Source organism: Impatiens glandulifera, chromosome 2 (assembly GCF_907164915.1).
Source record: "Impatiens glandulifera chromosome 2, dImpGla2.1, whole genome shotgun sequence".
NCBI lineage: Eukaryota > Viridiplantae > Streptophyta > Magnoliopsida > Ericales > Balsaminaceae > Impatiens > Impatiens glandulifera.
The window spans coordinates 39,852,844-39,871,200 of NC_061863.1; the positions used below are offsets into that span (position 1 = coordinate 39,852,844).

An 18,357-nucleotide genomic window follows, 5' to 3' on the forward strand; every position below is an offset into this window, starting at 1 on the left:
ATCCGGTTGTTTCTTTTTTTTTTTATTATAAAATATCTTTATTATATTTATATTTATAATTATATTTATATTTATATTTATTTATACTTATATAATGGGGGAAATTGGATGAAATGACCCTACAAATAAGGCTATTTGCATCCGTGGTCACCAGATAATTGAAATTGATCTGGTGACCACTTAATTTTTTTTGGACGAAATTACCCTTTTCGCGTAACGCGAAGGGACTTCGCGTTTCGCGAAGTGAGACGCTGTGAAAAGTCCAGAATACCCTTACTATATAATAAAATCCGGCCATCTTTTTTCATTTCTTTTCTTCTTCTTCTCTCTCTTCCCTTCCTCTTTTCTCCTCCTTCTCTCTAATCTCGCCGGCGACGGAGTTCAACGGCGGCACTCAATGAGCTCCACGACGAGCACAAGCACTGTAACAATTGGTAAGTTTATGTATTTCAAGTTTATTGTTGTTCATTTATGCATTTTCGAATCACTGCGTTGTTTAGGGTTTCATCTGATGATACTTCCCGTTTCGCGAAGTACTTCCCGTTTCGCTAAGTACTTCCCGTTTCACTAAGTACTTCCCGTTTCGCTAAGTACTTCCCGTTTCGCGAAGGGTTTCCATTTCACAGTATTAATTATCCCGTTTCCAATTTATCTTGCAGCCGAAGTTTTCGTTTTCTATAATGGAGAGTGGAAAGTTGATGCTAATGGAATATGGTTTTTTGATGCCTCTTCAATCAAAACATTGGATTTACCCCAAAGTACTCGTTATGCTGAATTAATTGATAAACTCCATGAAAGACTTCAAGTGCAGAAATCTACCTATGATTTAGTGCTGCAAGTGAAGTATGATATTCCGAATATCACAAATCCTAAACCCGTTTTTATTGAAGATGATGAGGATCTGAACATATATTTATCACGCTTGATTTTGGGTAGAACTGTGTCACCATTGTTTGTGTCTGTAGTAGAGAAGTCACAATTTACTAAAGAAAAGATACCACTACTTACCTACCCAACTCAAGAAAGTATTCTCCCACAATTTACTCAGAAAATTGTACCAGAAGCTTTACCCTCGGAGGTCTTTGTTGAAAGTAATGAAGCCGGAGATAACTCTTTGCCTCACATCCCACTTACTCAGGACTTGCATGCATCGTTACCTACACCGCATAGTGCGAGAAGAGCATCAACGGGTACACCTACTAGTGCAAGAAGATCATCATTTGGTACACCATGTAGTGCAAGAAGGTCATCATTTGGTACACCATCGACAGACATATCACCGACAGACATATCACCGACAGACATATCACCGACAGACATATCACCGACAGACCCCTCATTTGCGTTGGCGTTAACTACTGAAACTGTATTGGAAGTCGGTGCCTTGTTTGAAAATAAAAAAGAACTACAACTGATGCTATATAAATATGCGATGGCTAATCATTTTGAATTCAAGGTGGAGAAGTCAAGAAAACATCTTTGGTATGTGAAATGTTTGGATGAGAAATGCAAATGGAGATTGCGTGCCGTGAAAGGTAAATTATCTGAGATGTTTGAGATCCGGAAATTCGACCAACAACACTCATGCTCAGTTCTATCTAGGCCAGAGAAAAAAATGCAAACACCAGCATGGGTTATTGGGCAGTGCGTGAAGAGTAAGTATATGGACCATCACCATAATCACTTGCCTAAGAAAATAATTGAAGACATGCAGGCAACTTATGGGGTAAATTTGACTTATAATAAGGCTTGGAGGGCTAGGGAAATGGCATTAGTGGCGGTGCGAGGAACGGTTGAGGATTCATATGAAAAATTACCCTCATACTTATACATGTTGGAGAAGCATAATCCTGGTACCATAACAGACATCCAAACAGACGAGTTCGGGCACTTCAAGTATATGTTCATGTCCCTAGGCCTCTCTATTAGGGGTTTCAAAGCATTTTGTCGTCCCGTATTGTGTGTTGATGCCAATTTTCTTAAGCACAAGGTGGGAGGTCAACTATTGGTGGCTATTGCATTAGATGCTAATGAACAATTATATCCTGTCGCATTCGGAGTTGTTGATTCAGAGAATAATAACTCTTGGACTTATTTTATGCAAAAATTGAGAGAAGCAATTGGATTAGTTGATGATCTCGTCTTCGTATCCGATAGACACCCAAGCATCGCCAATGCCTTATGTGCTGTTTTTCCAGAAGCATACCACGGTGCGTGCACATATCACATAAAGATGAATATCAACACGAAATTCAAAACTGATAATTGTCATATGGAGTTTGATATGGCTTCTCGTGCGTACACCGTCCACGAATTCAATCGTTTTTTTGACAAGATAAGGGTTAAAGATAATAGGATTGCTGCCTATTTGGAAGAAATTGGATTTCAAAGATGGAGTAGAGCATTTTTCCCCGGTAAGCGATACAATCAACTAACAAGCAATTATGCTGAGAGTTTTAATAGTCAGAGCAGGGAAGCCAGAAAGTACCCCATTTCCTCAATGGCGGAGTATTTAAGAGTGACAATACAAGGTTGGTTTAATGAGAGAAGAGAAAGAGCGTCCAACCTTCACACTCTCCTCCTCCACCTTCCCATCCTTCATCTCCATCTCATTCGTCATCATCTCCTCCACCTTCCCATCCTGCAAAAAGAAAACAACAGTGTGGTCAGCGTTTACTTCCCGAAACAACATTTGACTTCACTAAGTAAAACTTACTTCAGTTATATCCTCCACCTTCTCACTCTCCTCCTCCACCTTCCCATCCTTCATCTCCATGTCATTCGTCTTCATCTCCTCCACATTCCCTTCCTGCAAAAATAAAACAACAGTGTGGTTAGTTAAGAACAACAAAAGATAATTACTTAACGAAGCGTTAAGTACTTAACGAAGCGTTAAGTACTTAACGAAGCGTTAAGTACTTAACGAAGCGTTAAGTACTTAACGAAGCGTTAAGTACTTAACGAAGCGTTAAGTACTTAACGAAGCGTTAAGTACTTAACGAAGCGTTAAGTACTTAACGAAGCGTTAAGTACTTAACGAAGCGTTAAGTACTTAACGAAGCGTTAAGTACTTAACGCTTCGTTAAGTACTTAACGCTTCGTTAAGTACTTAACGCTTCGTTAAGTACTTAACGCTTCGTTAAGTACTTAACGAAGCGTTAAGTACTTAACGAAGCGTTAAGTACTTAACGAAGCGTTAAGTACTTAACGAAGCGTTAAGTACTTAACGAAGCGTTAAGTACTTAACGAAGCGTTAAGTACTTAACGAAGCGTTAAGTACTTAACGAAGCGTTAAGTACTTAACGAAGCGATAAGTATCTTCATCTTACCTCAGTCTTGCCCTTCTTTTCCAATTTGCTCTTCTTCTTCTTCTTCTTCCTCTCCTCCTCCATACTATCTAATTTGACAATTAACGTGGCCATCCTTTGGTTGGATTTGGCTAATAACTGTTCGCACATACTAACAACCAACTTTTTCATATAAGTCTTGTGATTTGTTTGAGTTTCTTCGTAAGCTGTTTTCATCTCTTTGAGCTCCTCCTTCACCTCTTTGATGAGTTCCTCCTTCAGCGCTTTTACCTCCTCTTTCAGCTCTTCACATTTACATCCAACAGAAGATGTTGGAGGTAATCCAGGACTAGTAGCGGATGGAGGGCTAGGAATGTGGGCAGGACTAGATTCATAAGCAAGCTTCCTCTTCAGGTTTACGGCTTCTTTGAGATTAAGCGCAGCCTTTCTCTTCCGGGTGTTTGGTTTGGAAGTAGGTTCTTCATGTTCATCCTCAGGTTCACTTCCCTCCTCTTCATCATCATAATCCTCCTTCACTAACTTCCCTTCTGTAAATCCCTCAAAAAATTCATCAGTTGACTCATCTATTTGTTCAAAGTCCTCACCACTGTATAACCTCTTCTCCATGGAGGACTCTTCCATCTCAGTCAGATCCGTTGTCTCCAGGACAGTCTTTATCTCGATCAAGGTGTTCTTCCTGTTGGAATGATAGACTAACAACCTTGGGCGTAGAGGATCATTAAGCTCATTCTTTCTAGCAAATTTAGGAACAAAACCTTTGATGACCTCATATGTCCACACTTGAAATGCCAGTGCAAACCCATAAATGTTATAAGCAAAAGGAGCATAAGGATCAGTAGTACTCTTCTTCTTCTTCTTATAATATTTGTGACTGAGATGTCTCATGTTCTTGTTCAAACCCTTGAGGGTGGCTCTAAAGGTCACTTTCCCCCAAGGAAATCGGAGGAAACTTTCCTCGTCTTCGACCATGTGGAGGATTTTGGCAAATACCACCCTCCTTGGGTCAAATGAAAATAGGTACAGGCAAATCAAGCATACCAGCCCCATCTTCCAGGCATCTTCCTTATCTCTACATCTCAAAAAAGCAGTCTCCAAGTCTTGCATTACTACACTCGACTTCCCTTTAAAATATTTTACCAACAGAGGTGGACAACCTCGGCATTCTTCTTCGTTCACCTCAGGAAACCTTCCGAAGTTTAGGCCCGTCACCAAGGCGTACTCTTTCATACCAAACACAAGTTCTTGCCCATTGATATTGAAAGTAATCTCCTTGGAGGTTGAGGTTACCCTCCTAAGCAACATGTGATGTACAATAGTTCCTGAGAACTGCAACACTGGCGCAGAGACTATATATCGGAATTGGGTATTGTACACCTTCTCCACAAGATCCATTTCCTCAAACTTCGTTACAATCTTCTTAAGGCAGAGGGCGTTTTTCCAAGAAATCCGTCCAGGGAAATCAGGAACGGTGGTTTCTGCCATCTACAAAAGGAACAACAACAAAAATGTAAGATCATATACATAGACCACATCAAACGTTAAGTACTTAACGAAGCGTTAAGTACTTAACGAAGCGTTAAGTACTTAGCGAAGCGTTAAGTACTTAGCGAAGCGTTAAGTACTTAGCGAAGCGTTAAGTACTTAACGAAGCGTTAAGTACTTCGCGAATCCCTAAACCAGAAACAATAACCAACAACCAGAAACAAACATGCAAATATAATGCAATAATCAATAACCAGAAACAAACATTAAACGCTAAACCTAACCAAATAAACTGAAACAGCCAAAACCCTAAAACTAAACATGCAAATATGAAAACCCATAACCAAAAAAAGACATGCAACAACCAAAATAAAACTAACCTGAGATTTATGGGGAATAAATGATAGAGAGGGAGGACACGAGGGGGACGAGAAGATCGGCCTTGTCAATGTGTTCTTCAGTGAGACGGTTGTAGAGAGAGAGGAATCGAGAGGATAGAAGAGGGAAAGAAATGAATGTCCAAATGTTTTATTTTTTAAAATATATGGTATGGCGCGTGCATATACGCGCGCCTCTTCGTCTTCCTACGCGCGCGTGCCGAAGCGTTAAGTACTTAACGAAGCGTTAAGTACTTAACGAAGCGTTAAGTACTTAACGCTTCGCTAAGTACATAACGCTTCGTTAAGTACTTAACGCTTCGTTAAGTAACTAGCAGAAACGATATCATCTGCAAATATCATCACAGCCAAAAGAACAATCAATAAGATGAACCAATATGAACTAATAAACCAATATATGAACAAATATGAACATATATGAACAAATATAACCCAATATGAACAAATATGATTCAATATGAACAAATATCACCAAAAAGAACATATTTAGGGTTAGGGTTTCATTAAGAAATACAAATAAGAACATAAATCTGTTATACAAACATAGATTCGGGGATTAGGTTTCTTATCTTGTAGATTTCATTCATAATAGTCAACGTCGCCGGAGTTTACGCCGCCGGCGACAAAATCCGGAGGAAAGAAAGGAGGAGAGAGAAAGAAAATGAGAGAAATGAAAAAATTTGAGTATATATATCAATACCGTTTCACTTCGCGAAACGCGGAGTCCCTTCGCGTTACGCGAAAAGGGTAAAATCGTCAAAAAAAAAATAAGTGGTCATCAGATCAAAAATTATTAAACATTACCACGGATGCAAATAGCCTTATTTGTAGGGTCATTTCATCCAATTTCCCTATAATGGCAGCCACTTAACATCTATCGCCGTTTAAAACATTGCAAAAATTAAATATTTTTATTATTACTAAAAAATTTAAAGTCACGGTTCAAACTCATTAAAAATATATATTTTATATAAGAGATTTATTAAAACTGGTATTCGTCGATTTGTTTCATCCATTTATTTCCTTAGAAATTGTGCTTGAACCCAATTTCACTAATGGGTAAAACTTGAACTCTTAAGTTATTCTTAATGAGTATATAAAAATATATTTTTTACAATCTTAGAAATCACCAACTAGGTGTATGTTTAGCCTATTTGATTAGTAAAAAATGCATAATGAATATTAGATATTTTAGATTTTTAAATTTATTTTCTTTTGTCAAAAACATTATTCTATAAAAAAAAATAGAATATTTAAATTTGTAATTAATTAAATTACTATAATATATTTTGTATTTAAAATTTTATAAAAATAAAATAAAAATATTTTAATATTTTAATTAATAAATTAAATAATTTAATAGTTCAACCGAAAAATTGATAAGATATTTTAATTTTGAATTAAAATTCCAAAATCAACCCACATCAAATAAACTTTTGGTTTATCAATGAATTTAGACATAAATAACTATCATACTAAAGTAACAATATCTATTGCTTAAATGTGACAAATACAAGGTATGACAAACTCTTAAAGAGGTTATGGATTATTAACTCCATCCTTAATTACCACCAACATCAAACATAGAAAGTTACAACGATTCAACAAATCTCTCAATCTTCGGCATCCTCTACTTCTTCATCCTCGGGTGCACCTCTCATATAGAGAACATTGTTACATCTGCGATGGCAGCACAGTTAAAAGTACAAACTTTTATCATCAAAATCAGATCCAACAAACGTCGAGATCTGCAGACAATGCAACTTAGCATAACAATTATTACCTGATTAGGATCTCTCCAAGGTTTCCTGTAAATTGTCCATCAATATATTCTTCACTGTTTGCCAACTGAAGATAAAAATGAATTAGATATAAGTGTGTATCACCTAATCAAAGGATTATTACTGTATAAACTGGTTTTCTAAACTAAAATAAAAACAGAGAATGACATTGAAAAGTACCTGCAAGTTCATGTATGAATCAACCGAGACAAGAAAACCTGAGATGACGTCAAAAAGAAAGAACCAACGCTTGAGTCATGGAACATTCTGGATAATTCGCAATAGAACACAAACTACAAAGAGGAAACATAAGAGAGAAATGTGCATGTTCAACATGATGAATGAAATAACTGCATTACCTTTATATTCCATTCCCCATTTCAGTTTTACAATAACTTTCTTCCCAGTTAGGTTGTTCAAGAAAGGCTTAGGGTTGACAGGTACAGTCTGCATGAACAAGTCAACATTATTTTTGTATAAACAAGCACAACATACAGCGATATTAAGCTACTACTAAAATAATCAGCGACGAACAGTCTCAATTTCTTTCAGATTCTCACCCCTTTTTTTCTTGGATTGTTTAAACCCTGGAATTTGAACTCTAACACAAACATACAATGATACAAACCTAACACTAAAAAGATCAGTGCCAATGGAGCTGATGAAGCACCCCAACTATTTTTAGCATACAAGGACTAGCTATAATGTCATATAGAAGGATATATTCAATCAAGAAGATAAAATTGATGAAGATCATGATACACTAAGAAGACCCATTATGCTTGATATACATTGGGTGGACGAGGAGACACAGCACGTGGTTTGAAAATGTAAAGATGTGAAAAGTGTAAGTAGTATGTACAAGTCTCATGCTGTAGTCAGATTCAACAATGAAGAAAGAGGAGGGGGATTAGCAGAGTAAACAGAAAGAAACACATAAAGTGACGCATTCTTGTGAAAGATTTGGAAGAAAGAATTGACTTAAATGAAAAACAAGGTTGGGGAAAATGACTTTAAATTATCTTCTCTGAAGCCCACTAAGGCGATTAAAGTAGCAAGAGTAATAATATGTCACTTGAGGATTTATAACAATGGGGTATTTTGTGCATCCAAGACCTATTAGACCGCCATATTTGAGGGTTATAAACCGAAATAACAAAATTTTCTTGTAAAGCAAAAAGCAACAGGTAATGAGCACTATATCATATCCAGTTGAAATGGTCTTGCAAAATCAAAAGAAATTGTACTTGTCAAAGGGATCTAGACTATTTTTAGAAAACTCTAGAGTGACCTAGTATTGTCTAGATAGAGCTAGAGTTGGTGTACGCAACTCAAGACTCGGAAACTCCACAATGTCTAGAATGCACTAGAAGATGTTGGAAGATCTAGATGTTGGAAGATTCGAGAACGTGCTTGGAGGATATGGAGGGTGTTGGAAGCTACTGGAAAGACCTCCACTTCTAGAAGTCTATACAATATATTAGAATGTGGGAGAAGGTGATGCATAATCCCTAAAAGGGTCTAGAAGTAGAAGGATGTCTTTTTATCCAAATATCCCCAAATGATTTTCAATAACTTGATTTTCAATAACCTATATGAATCAAGGTTATTTGAAAATAACTACATGGTTCTTCAAATAACCCTAGATCAAACAACGCCCTCACACTATATCTATATGGACAGGATGATCATGGAAAGGTCAAGAATATGGTAGACTTATCCTAGACACTATAAATAAGCCTCTTGGCTTACATGTGTAAATACACTCACTCATACACTAAAAGTGCTACAAGTTGTAAACAAGCTATTCAAGCAATACAAAGTATTCTTGTGATTTATCTCTACTCCTAATCTCTTCGGAGTAACGTTTCAGGTGAAATGTGAACAACTTAAAGTGACAGATTATGCTATGTGTCACATGATTTCTAGTTGACGTGTTAGGGTCGTGACAACTAGCACTAATCCAATCTCAAAATGTCATACAAGATGAAAAACAAAACATTGACAAAAGACCAGAAACTGTGCCACATGAATCATCTTGTAACCTTACAAACCTAAGGTGAGAATTGAAACCCACATATCTACGAGTTTATCTTATTATGACTAAACAATTTGAGCTAAAAAGTTCAAGATGTGACAATGCATACTAGTATTTCTCATTTTCTAAGGTTAGTAACTAAACCGACCAAGTATCATATCACCTACAACGAGATCTGCAATCAGATAATATTAACCCTATAAGAATAACCATCTTCTTCAATCAATCAATCAATGAATCAGATAAAGAATTTGAAGATTTTTCTCTAGCCTGATTGATTCAAAACATCTTAAGTTCATTGATTTTTCTCCAATTGTATGAAAGTATATATATGTTTCTTGAATGCAAGTTGATAACAGCAGAGAGAGAGAGAAAGAGGGAGAGCAAAACTTACCGCCATTCGAGAGAGATCTTCAGGGACCTCTAGGGTTTAGGGTTTGTTAGCAAAAGGAAGGATGTTCAGAATGTGTTAAGCTAAAAGCGCGCTTATAAGTTTATATATCAGTGTGAATAGCAAAAATGGATGTTTTGTCCCACATCGGTATTCTTAATATTTAGAAAAGCCTTTATATAACGGGGACTAGAAAACTGTTAACGGAGGTGGTGAGGACTACACGGGTTTATTTATAAACCCTAAACCATTCTCTTAATTGAGATAAATTGGTTTGGGGGTGTTTATACCGGATTTCCCCCCTTTGAGGATAAAACAAAGAAATTCGCGCCCTATAGCGTGGGTATTCCTCGCGGGTGATGTTTGACTGTCACCTTTGTGGGTTTAGTTTGAAGGGAACGTGCTGTCACCGATAAGTTGGTGTGACAGTCGTTCATCCTCGCTAACCCCAACACCTCCCTTTTTCCCATTATTTTAAAGCTTGAAATCAACAGCCTAAATCAATCTAGAAGTTTTAGAAAATGAAGCTCAACCTAGTAAATGTGTATCTAAGTCAAAAGTAGATCAATGATTTACTCCTATGCACAAATTTATATATATAACAAAAAGAGAAATGGAATTTATATTAGAAAAAATCTCTCCATATTTACAATTCATTTTTTAGAATACTCATTTTTTCTTTAAATGCGACTAATTCCCGCAAATTAAGCATATTGCTCACCAATACACTTAATCATTTTTGTCTGACGGAACTTAATCATTTTATCAGGCGCATAACTTATCGTCTGACGGAATCGAACCCAAAATCTCAAGGAGACTGAGAATATTTACATTTTTTGCCGATAGACTAGAAGAGAGGATCAATCCACTAAACCAAGAACATAGGGACATTGGGGCTAAGCCCATCCTTAATTTTTAGCTTAATTCTACAATGTTTTTATGATTGTTTTCTTTCTTAATTTATTCACTGAGTAATTTGAAAAAAAAATCTTATATTTATTTTACTAATTCATATTTTATTAATTCTCTATTATCTAATTATTTTTAAAATTTTTATATTTAAATTTTTAATTCTCAAAAGTAGAATATCATCCTCTTTAACAAAAAAAAAAATTCTTATTCTCTTCACAAGTTTTTATCTTCTTAACTGATTGATGTATTAGTTAATTTAATTATGATGTTTATAACTGATTTAAATTTATTAGGTTTGATTAAGTATTATAACTTAAATATTATTATAAATAAATTTTATGTTTTAAAATTTTGTATAACTCAACCTATTTAAATGATACAGTATAATGGTCAATTTTTGATATATAATTTATTACATAAAATTTAAGTATACCTATGAATTTGTCTTTGAACCCCAACTTATTTCTACCTGACACGATCATATAAAGGATAATCACGTGATTTTAATAATTCTTGATGAACAAATAAATATGATACGTGAGAGATAAATATATAGTTGATTAGAAAGAACTATAAGTCTATATAAGTTAAAACAAAAACCAAATTGTTCCAACAATAAAATTTAAACCAAAAGAGAATAAATTATAATTTGATCAAATAAGAAACCTACAACAAAAACCCTTTAACAAATTTCAATTGGGTGATCATGTATAGTTTTACAGCACTTTGGAGAGAGCTCAAATAGAAAGCCATTTGTCAATCATACATTGTATTGCTTGAACAAAGGGTGGACGGAAATACTTTTGGGTAGTGGTTTGACTTGGTTGTCATGTGGAGTTTAGTTTGTGGTGCCAATTATTCAGTCAAAGTGGGAATTGGGACATCACTTTATAATTATTTATGTTTCTTTGTCTCACACTTTTCCTTTTTTATTCATTATTTTTGTAAATAATACTTATATGTGAATCACTTGTCATAATATTTAAGATAAACTAATTAAATTCTTTGATCTATATATGAAAGGAATGATAGAGAGATGGGAGATGCATATTTTCACAACTATCCAATAATAAAACCATTGTTGAAACACTGGGATATCAAGAGATTCAAACCACATAACTTGGAATGAAAGAACACATGTCTATTCACCTACAAATGCACAATCTTTCAATATTAATATTTCACATTTCTTTATTTGGGCACTTTCCAACTTTTATTTTCATATATATCAATTGCATGCACTTCTTATTTTTTTTTTTAGCTTAAAGTCATATTCTTTTATTTATTTTAACTAAGGGTGAGTCGGTATTGTATCTTAATTTTTTATCCGTATCTTTTACCTTACTGTTAGTTTCAGTATAGAAAAATTCTTATTTTTATATTCTTAGTCCAAAGTCATATTCTTTTATTTATTTTAACTAAGGGTGGGTCGATATGATATCTTAATTTTTTATCCACATCTTTAACCTTACCATTAGTTTCGGTATAGAAAAATTCTTACATTTATCTTTACATACATTAATTTCAGTTCGGTATCGATATTATACCTTTAATAATTAAAAAACATATTAACTTAATTTTTTTTTAATATTGTTACTAAATAAACTTAAACAAAACTAAAAATTGAAGATGTTTATTATAAAATAAAATATTCTTTTTAAAATGTAACCTTCTTAGAAACTAAAAATGTTAAGAATTAAAACTAGTTACAAAAATTGTAATTAACATGAATATATATAAATATAATCTTCAAGTTAGACTAAAGTGGAGGGGAGAGAGTGAGATTCGAAATGATCTTTAATCGCATTTGCATCTGACATTCTTTTTATAAATTAATAATACAATTCATGTTAGATAATAATAAGAAGAATAATACTTTCGAGTCGTGATTTATATTTGAGATGACTTATAAAATATTAGATTCCATTAGGTTTATTTAAAAAAAAAGTTTATATGAAATAAATTTAGTTTTATATATTATGAAATAAAATGTATAGAAATGACCTATATTGAATAATATTACATTATAATTATATTTTGATTTGATTTTAAAAAATTATGTTTATGTAATTAAATTAATATTAAATATATATTTTTAATTTATAAATATTATTTCAGTATTTCGGTATATTCGGATATATTAAAAATTTGAAAATCTCATACATTTAGCGTAACAATATTTTCGATATCGGTACTAGGGTTGAGCATTTGGTGGATTAATCCAAAATCCAACCTAATTCAATCCAATCCAAATCCGAAATACTAATTCAGATTGGATTGAGATTGGATCGGATTAAATTCGAATTGGATTAGGATTATCCAAATTATCCAAACAATCTAAATAAAATATATTTTTTCATTTGTTTTTCTTTAAATTACCTTTCACCTTAATATAATATATTGTTTTACTTATTTTGCATAGTTTAGTTAATAATATTTTTTAATTTAATTTAATTTTTTTATAGATTCAAATTATAAATAAACAACATTATATAACATTAAAAATTTAATACTATTTTTTATAATTAAAACATTAAATAATAAATAAATTAAGTAATTAAATTTTCTTAATCCAAGAGGTGAGCATTTGACGCACTAATCCGAACCTAATCCGAATTACAAAATTGGACTAACTATTTCAATTTTAATTAAATTTGGATTTAGTTTAATTCAGATAATTGAATAATCCAATTAATTTAAAATTATTGAATAATTTCAAGTTGTCATTTATGAATATATAATCATTTTTTAGTTTGGATATTTGTCCAAATAAAATAGTTTGGATTTAATACGAATCGGACAAAACAGATTAATTTTACCCGTTTCCTCACCCCTAATCAGTACCATATCTTACATTGTTTCGGTATATCGAAAAAATTGATAATTTCGATGTATTGCGATACAATATTTTCGATATACCTATAATATCGATAAATTTCTCACTCTTAATTTTAACGTAAAAAGTTAACATGACTCTATAGTCATAACTTTTACTTCAATTTCAAGTCTTAAGTGACAACAAGAAATGAATATCTCTGTCCTCTCCGAGGTCCTTTGTTTGAGCTAGTCAGGCGACAAGTTCCGCTTGGTTAACCGGGTAAGTGTGTTTACATGCTATAAGTTTAATTCGAGGGGATTAGTCGCACTCCGAAAGAGAAAGAACCCAACGTTTAAAAAAAATTAAGTGAGAATTGAAATCGTGACTTTTACTCTATTAAGTGACTTTTACTCTATTAAGAATCACAAAAGTCACATTTGTTATTTGCAAATAATACATATTGAAGAAAAAATTGCCTTGTAAAAATTAAAAAAAAAAAAGAAAGGAAAAAAAAAAGAAATTGTGTTCTTATTGTACAAAAGGAGCACAAAAGCTTCCATTTATGGTTGCCATTTAGAGATGTCTCTTTCTAATATTGCTAATAAAGAAAAAAAAGGTTAAAAAGTTGAGAATTAAGAATTGCTAGCTAGGCGGAGAAATCTCATTGGTCCAAGTCCTTAAACCATGATATGTAGAATTAGTGATCGATCTAGAACATCCAAAGTCAAAAGTGGCCAGGAGTACTAAGGTACTATTGTTAATGTCATAAATGAAATAATTAGTAAAAATAACAACACATCATATAATTCATGCATGAAAGAGAGATTACATATATATGCAACAACACAACAAAAATAAGTCAATAATAATTATTAAAGTCATTCGATCATCATATTCTGTAAATCACTATTAATTCAACAACACCCACTTCGCAAAAAGAGTCTCATCATCTAGTAATTAGCTAGCTGTCATTAATTCAACAACAACATTTTGAGCTCATGCATGGCTATAAATACTCATCTCATCCTCTTCAATTTTATTCTCATCACAATTCAAAAAGAGTCTGATCATCTAGTTAGCATTGTGATTAAACAACATTTTGAATTTAAACAAATCTTGTTTGTCTCTGTTTTGAGATATAAAATGTTTAGTTCAAGGTTCTTGGGTTATGCAATATTGTTAGTTTTCTTCCTTTCTCAAGTTATCTTTGCTGCTAGGTTGGGGAAAGGAGTGGGTAAGGGAGCCGGTGAAAGCTTGTCTGGTGTGGACTCAACTTCTGGATATGGGTCGGGTTACGGTTCTGGTAGCGGTTATGGGTACGGTGGTGGCAATGGAGGAGGAGGTGGCGGCGGCGGTGGAGGAGGAGGTGGTGGGGGTGGTGGTGGTGGGAGAGGCAATGGTTCTGGGTCTGGGTCTGGGTATGGATATGGGTCCGGGAGTGGATCTGGATATGGGTCGGGTGGAGGTGGTGGCGGTGGAGGAGGAGGTGGTGGCGGCGGGGGAGGGTCGGGCTCAGGAAGTGGATATGGAAGTGGTAGCGGGTCGGGTTATGGAAGCGGTGGAGGAAGAGGAGGTGGCGGCGGTGGTGGTGGCGGTGGTGGGGGAGGAGGTGGTGGTGGTGGGTATGGTAATGGATCTGGATATGGGTCGGGTTATGGAAGAGGGTACGGTGGAGGTGGAGACTATGAACCTTAAAGAGGCAGGAAAATATGTTTGATTTTTCATTATCTATTATTATTTGTGATATATAATTAATTAAGTTGGAATAAAATGAAGTTGTTTTACCGGTCAGCCTCATGCATTTGATAAGGTTTGTAAATCTATAGGTTGAAATTGATAATTTCAACACTTGTTCAATAATTTGAGTTAAAATTTTTAACTGGTTTATTTTCAATTTACCCAAACTCAAAATTAACTTAAATTCAAATTCAACTCAACTTTATTGATAATATATCTATTTATTTAAAAACTAAATTAACATAAAAGAAAATAATGAAGTTAAATTACAAATTTACTTATAAAAATCCTCATAAAAAAAATAATTAATAAATAAAAAATGACAAATAAAAAATCTTATAAAAAGAAAATTGTAAACATGGCCTACTTTGGGTATTTTAGATAATACTAATGATAGAAAGCGAAAAAAACTTGACAGAATGTATTGGGAATCACTTTCTAAATTGATAGAAAATCTAATAGGAAAGAGAATTTTCAGATTTTCAGTCCAATTAAAAAATGACACCTCATTCCCTATATATTTCTGTTAAGTTTTTTCTCGCTCCTTATCATTACTCTTTAGATAAACTCAATTTCTCTTTAAACGAGAACCTGAAAAAAAAAAAATACATGACTTTACCATAATTTTTTCGTGGTTTGAAAGGGTCAAGGGTCGGCCTGTTCTAAGGTCCCGACGCATGCGGGGTCCAGATTTTCTAAAGTTGCGAAAAAGGTAACCAAGAAGGGCCCTAGACATCAGCCGCGGGTGAAGGCGATGGCTTGTTCAGTATGCAAACTGGGCAAGACCGAGAAGAAGATGGAAGTGGGTCTGCTGCAGCGACCATCACATATTCCGGGGAGAATGGGCAGGTATCTCTCAAAGGGCTTCGTTCTCGAATTCCCAAGGGTAAGTGGGAAGATCTCTACTCCGTGTGTGGGTAGAGCAGCCAAGTATACGGTCTCAATGGGGGTGCTAAAGGTGTTTCCAGCAGAGGGGACCGAGGAGTGTTTTTCCAGATACTTGGGTGCGGGGAAATTCCTGAAGGCGAGCAGGAAGACCTCGGTCCCAGGAGGGGACCGATTATACAAGTACACGGTCCTGATGAGAAAGCTGAAGGTGCGTTCGGCTAGCAAGACCGAGAAAATTATTTTTGTGTGTTTGAGCAAGGCAGGGTTAGTGCAGGCCCCAACGAGGACGTTGGCTTCGTCTGGTGGGGGTGGTGTGTTACAAGCGTAACTTGCTGGCCTCGGTCTTGGCTTGATTGCGGAGGGCCAGGACCGAGTGGTGCCTAAAAAGAATGTCGCGGGTGTGCGGCATGGGCACCGGGGTGGCGAAATGCGAAGTGTCGAAAGATTCTGTCGGGGCGCGAGTTTTAAAAGACAAGGACCGAGAGATGGATACTAGCATGCGGGTTTGTCTCGGCACGATGAGGAGTGTCGAGACCGGGCCGAAGGGGGTCGTGTGCGTGCGACCTAGGGCCGAAAGAGTAACAACAGCCGGCGCATTGAGTGTGCGCGCAGAAGGTGGGAAAAGTGTGGAGAAGGAAGCATCAGACCGAGAAAAGGTTAGCCTTGCGGAAGTATCTGACCGAGGGGAAAAGAGGACTAAGCGTAAGCATCAGACCGAGGACCGATGACTGAGGACCGAACATTCCAGACAGGGGGCCGGATCATTGTGCATGGGTCAGGCCTCGACCATGGGTCGGACCGTGGGCCGGGTTTGAACCGGTACTCGCCCCGACCCACTGGGCGACCGAAGAGAAGCGCCGCGCCAGGTCAAAGAAGGAATTAGTCTCAGCCACGACCGAGCATTTCGGGAGGGCCCGGTCAAGAACCTAAAATCTCGGAAGGCCAAGTCTTGGATGACTTTTTCAGCCAAGACCTAGCCAAGGGCTTTCTCCGTCTCCAAGTTTCTTACTGTTATTCTTAATGGCTATAAATGTATCATGAGCTGCACAAGACGAAGGGGGAGTTAAGTTTTGGTAGAGAGAAATACCCACAACTAGTGAGCGTCTTTTTGTGTGCAGCCTTGAGATTTATAGCCATCTTTGTAATCATATTTGTGAGTGAATATATTTCAAAGTTGGGCGTTTGCCCGTAAATTCTGTGTCTTTAAGTTTCTGCATACTTCTTGATTGTGTTGTGAACTTGCTGGTTAGTTTCTGTGCGAAAAACTAACCTCGGTGTTGGAGTTGGGCTGACTGTTTTGGTGCGCAAAACAGGCCGCACAAGGGCAGAAAGTTAGAAAAAATTCCGCTGCATAATTGCCTTTGTGACAGGTGGTATCAGAGCTCTGTTTCCGAGTTCTATCAAGCATGACAGAGAGGAGGGAAACCCGAGGCCTGACCTTAGAGATGGAGCCAAGGCTAAGGCGCTTGGAAGCGCTGGTCGGAGTCCCTAATAATGGAGAGGAGGCCTCCATATTTGCGCAGATCAGCGACCTGAATACAGAATGACTGTCCACGCGGAATTCCATTGCTGCTGTTTCAGAGTTTGTTGGTCAGAAGGCTCTAGTGACTGAAGAGGATCTAGAGGCCCGACTAGAAGAATTGGTGACGGATGAGGAACTAGATTCCAGAGTGGAACAGCTAGTAACTCAAGAAGATCTAGATTCGAGATTGAAACATTTCGAGAATGAGATAAAGCTCTTGAAGAGAGTGGTTGATGCTTCAAATTCGGCTGGCCAGGGAGCGCTGGTAACCGAAGGTGACTTGTTGTCCAGATTGGAGTACTTCGACGTAGAAATCAGGCTCTTGAAGAAAGCTGTTGGCAGCAGCCATGCCACAGCCCCTGTTCCTGCATCTAGATTTAAAGTGCCGGAGCCAAAGCCCTTTGGGGGTGTGAGAAGCGCCAAAGAGCTGGAGAACTTTTTATGGGACATGGAAACTTACTTCGCAGCAGCGAAGATCCCGGAAGAGGAGAAAGTTTCCATCACAAGCATGTACCTTGCGGGGGATGCAAAGTTGTGGTGGAGAGCTCGCTTAGCAGATGATACGAGTGCAAATCGTGCTAAGATTGACTCGTGGGAAAGCATCAAGGGTGAGCTGAAGGAACAATTTCTGCCTCGAAACTCATCTTGGAGGGCGAGAGAGGCACTTCGAAACTTGAAACATGGTGCCTCGACCAGGGAGTATGTTAGGGATTTTACTTCTTTAATGCTGGATGTAAAAGACATGTCTGAAGAGGATAAGTTGTTTAACTTCTTATCTGGTTTGCAACCGTGGGCGCAAACCGAGCTAAGAAGGCAGGATGTGAAGAACTTGCCTTCGGCTGTTGCTGCAGCTGATCGCCTAGTGGACTTTAAAGCAATCGGGGGTGCGAACCCTGATGCCAAGAAGCACACGCAAAGAGACAAGGGAAAGGCCAAATCTTTTGAAAAAGAGGCAGCCAAGTCTGAGGGATCCTACAGCAAGAAAGAGACAAAAGGAAGTTTTGTTTTCAAGGACAGGGCCAACCAGGGGTGCTTCCTTTGTGATGGCGACCACCGTATGAAGGACTGTCCAAAGCGTGCAA

At 36.4% G+C, this 18,357-nt stretch overlaps 2 protein-coding genes across 2 annotated transcripts; one reads left to right on the plus strand and one right to left on the minus strand.

Annotated features, from left to right (window-relative positions):
- Nucleotides 1-6,600: 6,600 nt before the first annotated feature.
- On the minus strand, nucleotides 6,601-9,716 carry LOC124927399 (probable small nuclear ribonucleoprotein F). Its single transcript, XM_047467805.1, has 5 exons — nucleotides 9,402-9,716; nucleotides 7,329-7,416; nucleotides 7,150-7,187; nucleotides 6,972-7,036; nucleotides 6,601-6,868 (listed from the first exon to the last, which is right to left on the minus strand). The coding sequence occupies exons 1-5, from the start codon at nucleotides 9,405-9,407 to the stop codon at nucleotides 6,802-6,804; spliced, it is 264 nt and encodes an 87-aa protein (XP_047323761.1). The 5' UTR covers nucleotides 9,408-9,716; the 3' UTR covers nucleotides 6,601-6,801.
- A 4,555-nt stretch (nucleotides 9,717-14,271) lies between these two features.
- On the plus strand, nucleotides 14,272-14,989 carry LOC124924658 (putative glycine-rich cell wall structural protein 1). Its single transcript, XM_047464666.1, has one exon. The coding sequence runs from the start codon at nucleotides 14,272-14,274 to the stop codon at nucleotides 14,821-14,823; it is 552 nt and encodes a 183-aa protein (XP_047320622.1). The 3' UTR covers nucleotides 14,824-14,989.
- Nucleotides 14,990-18,357: the final 3,368 nt, after the last annotated feature.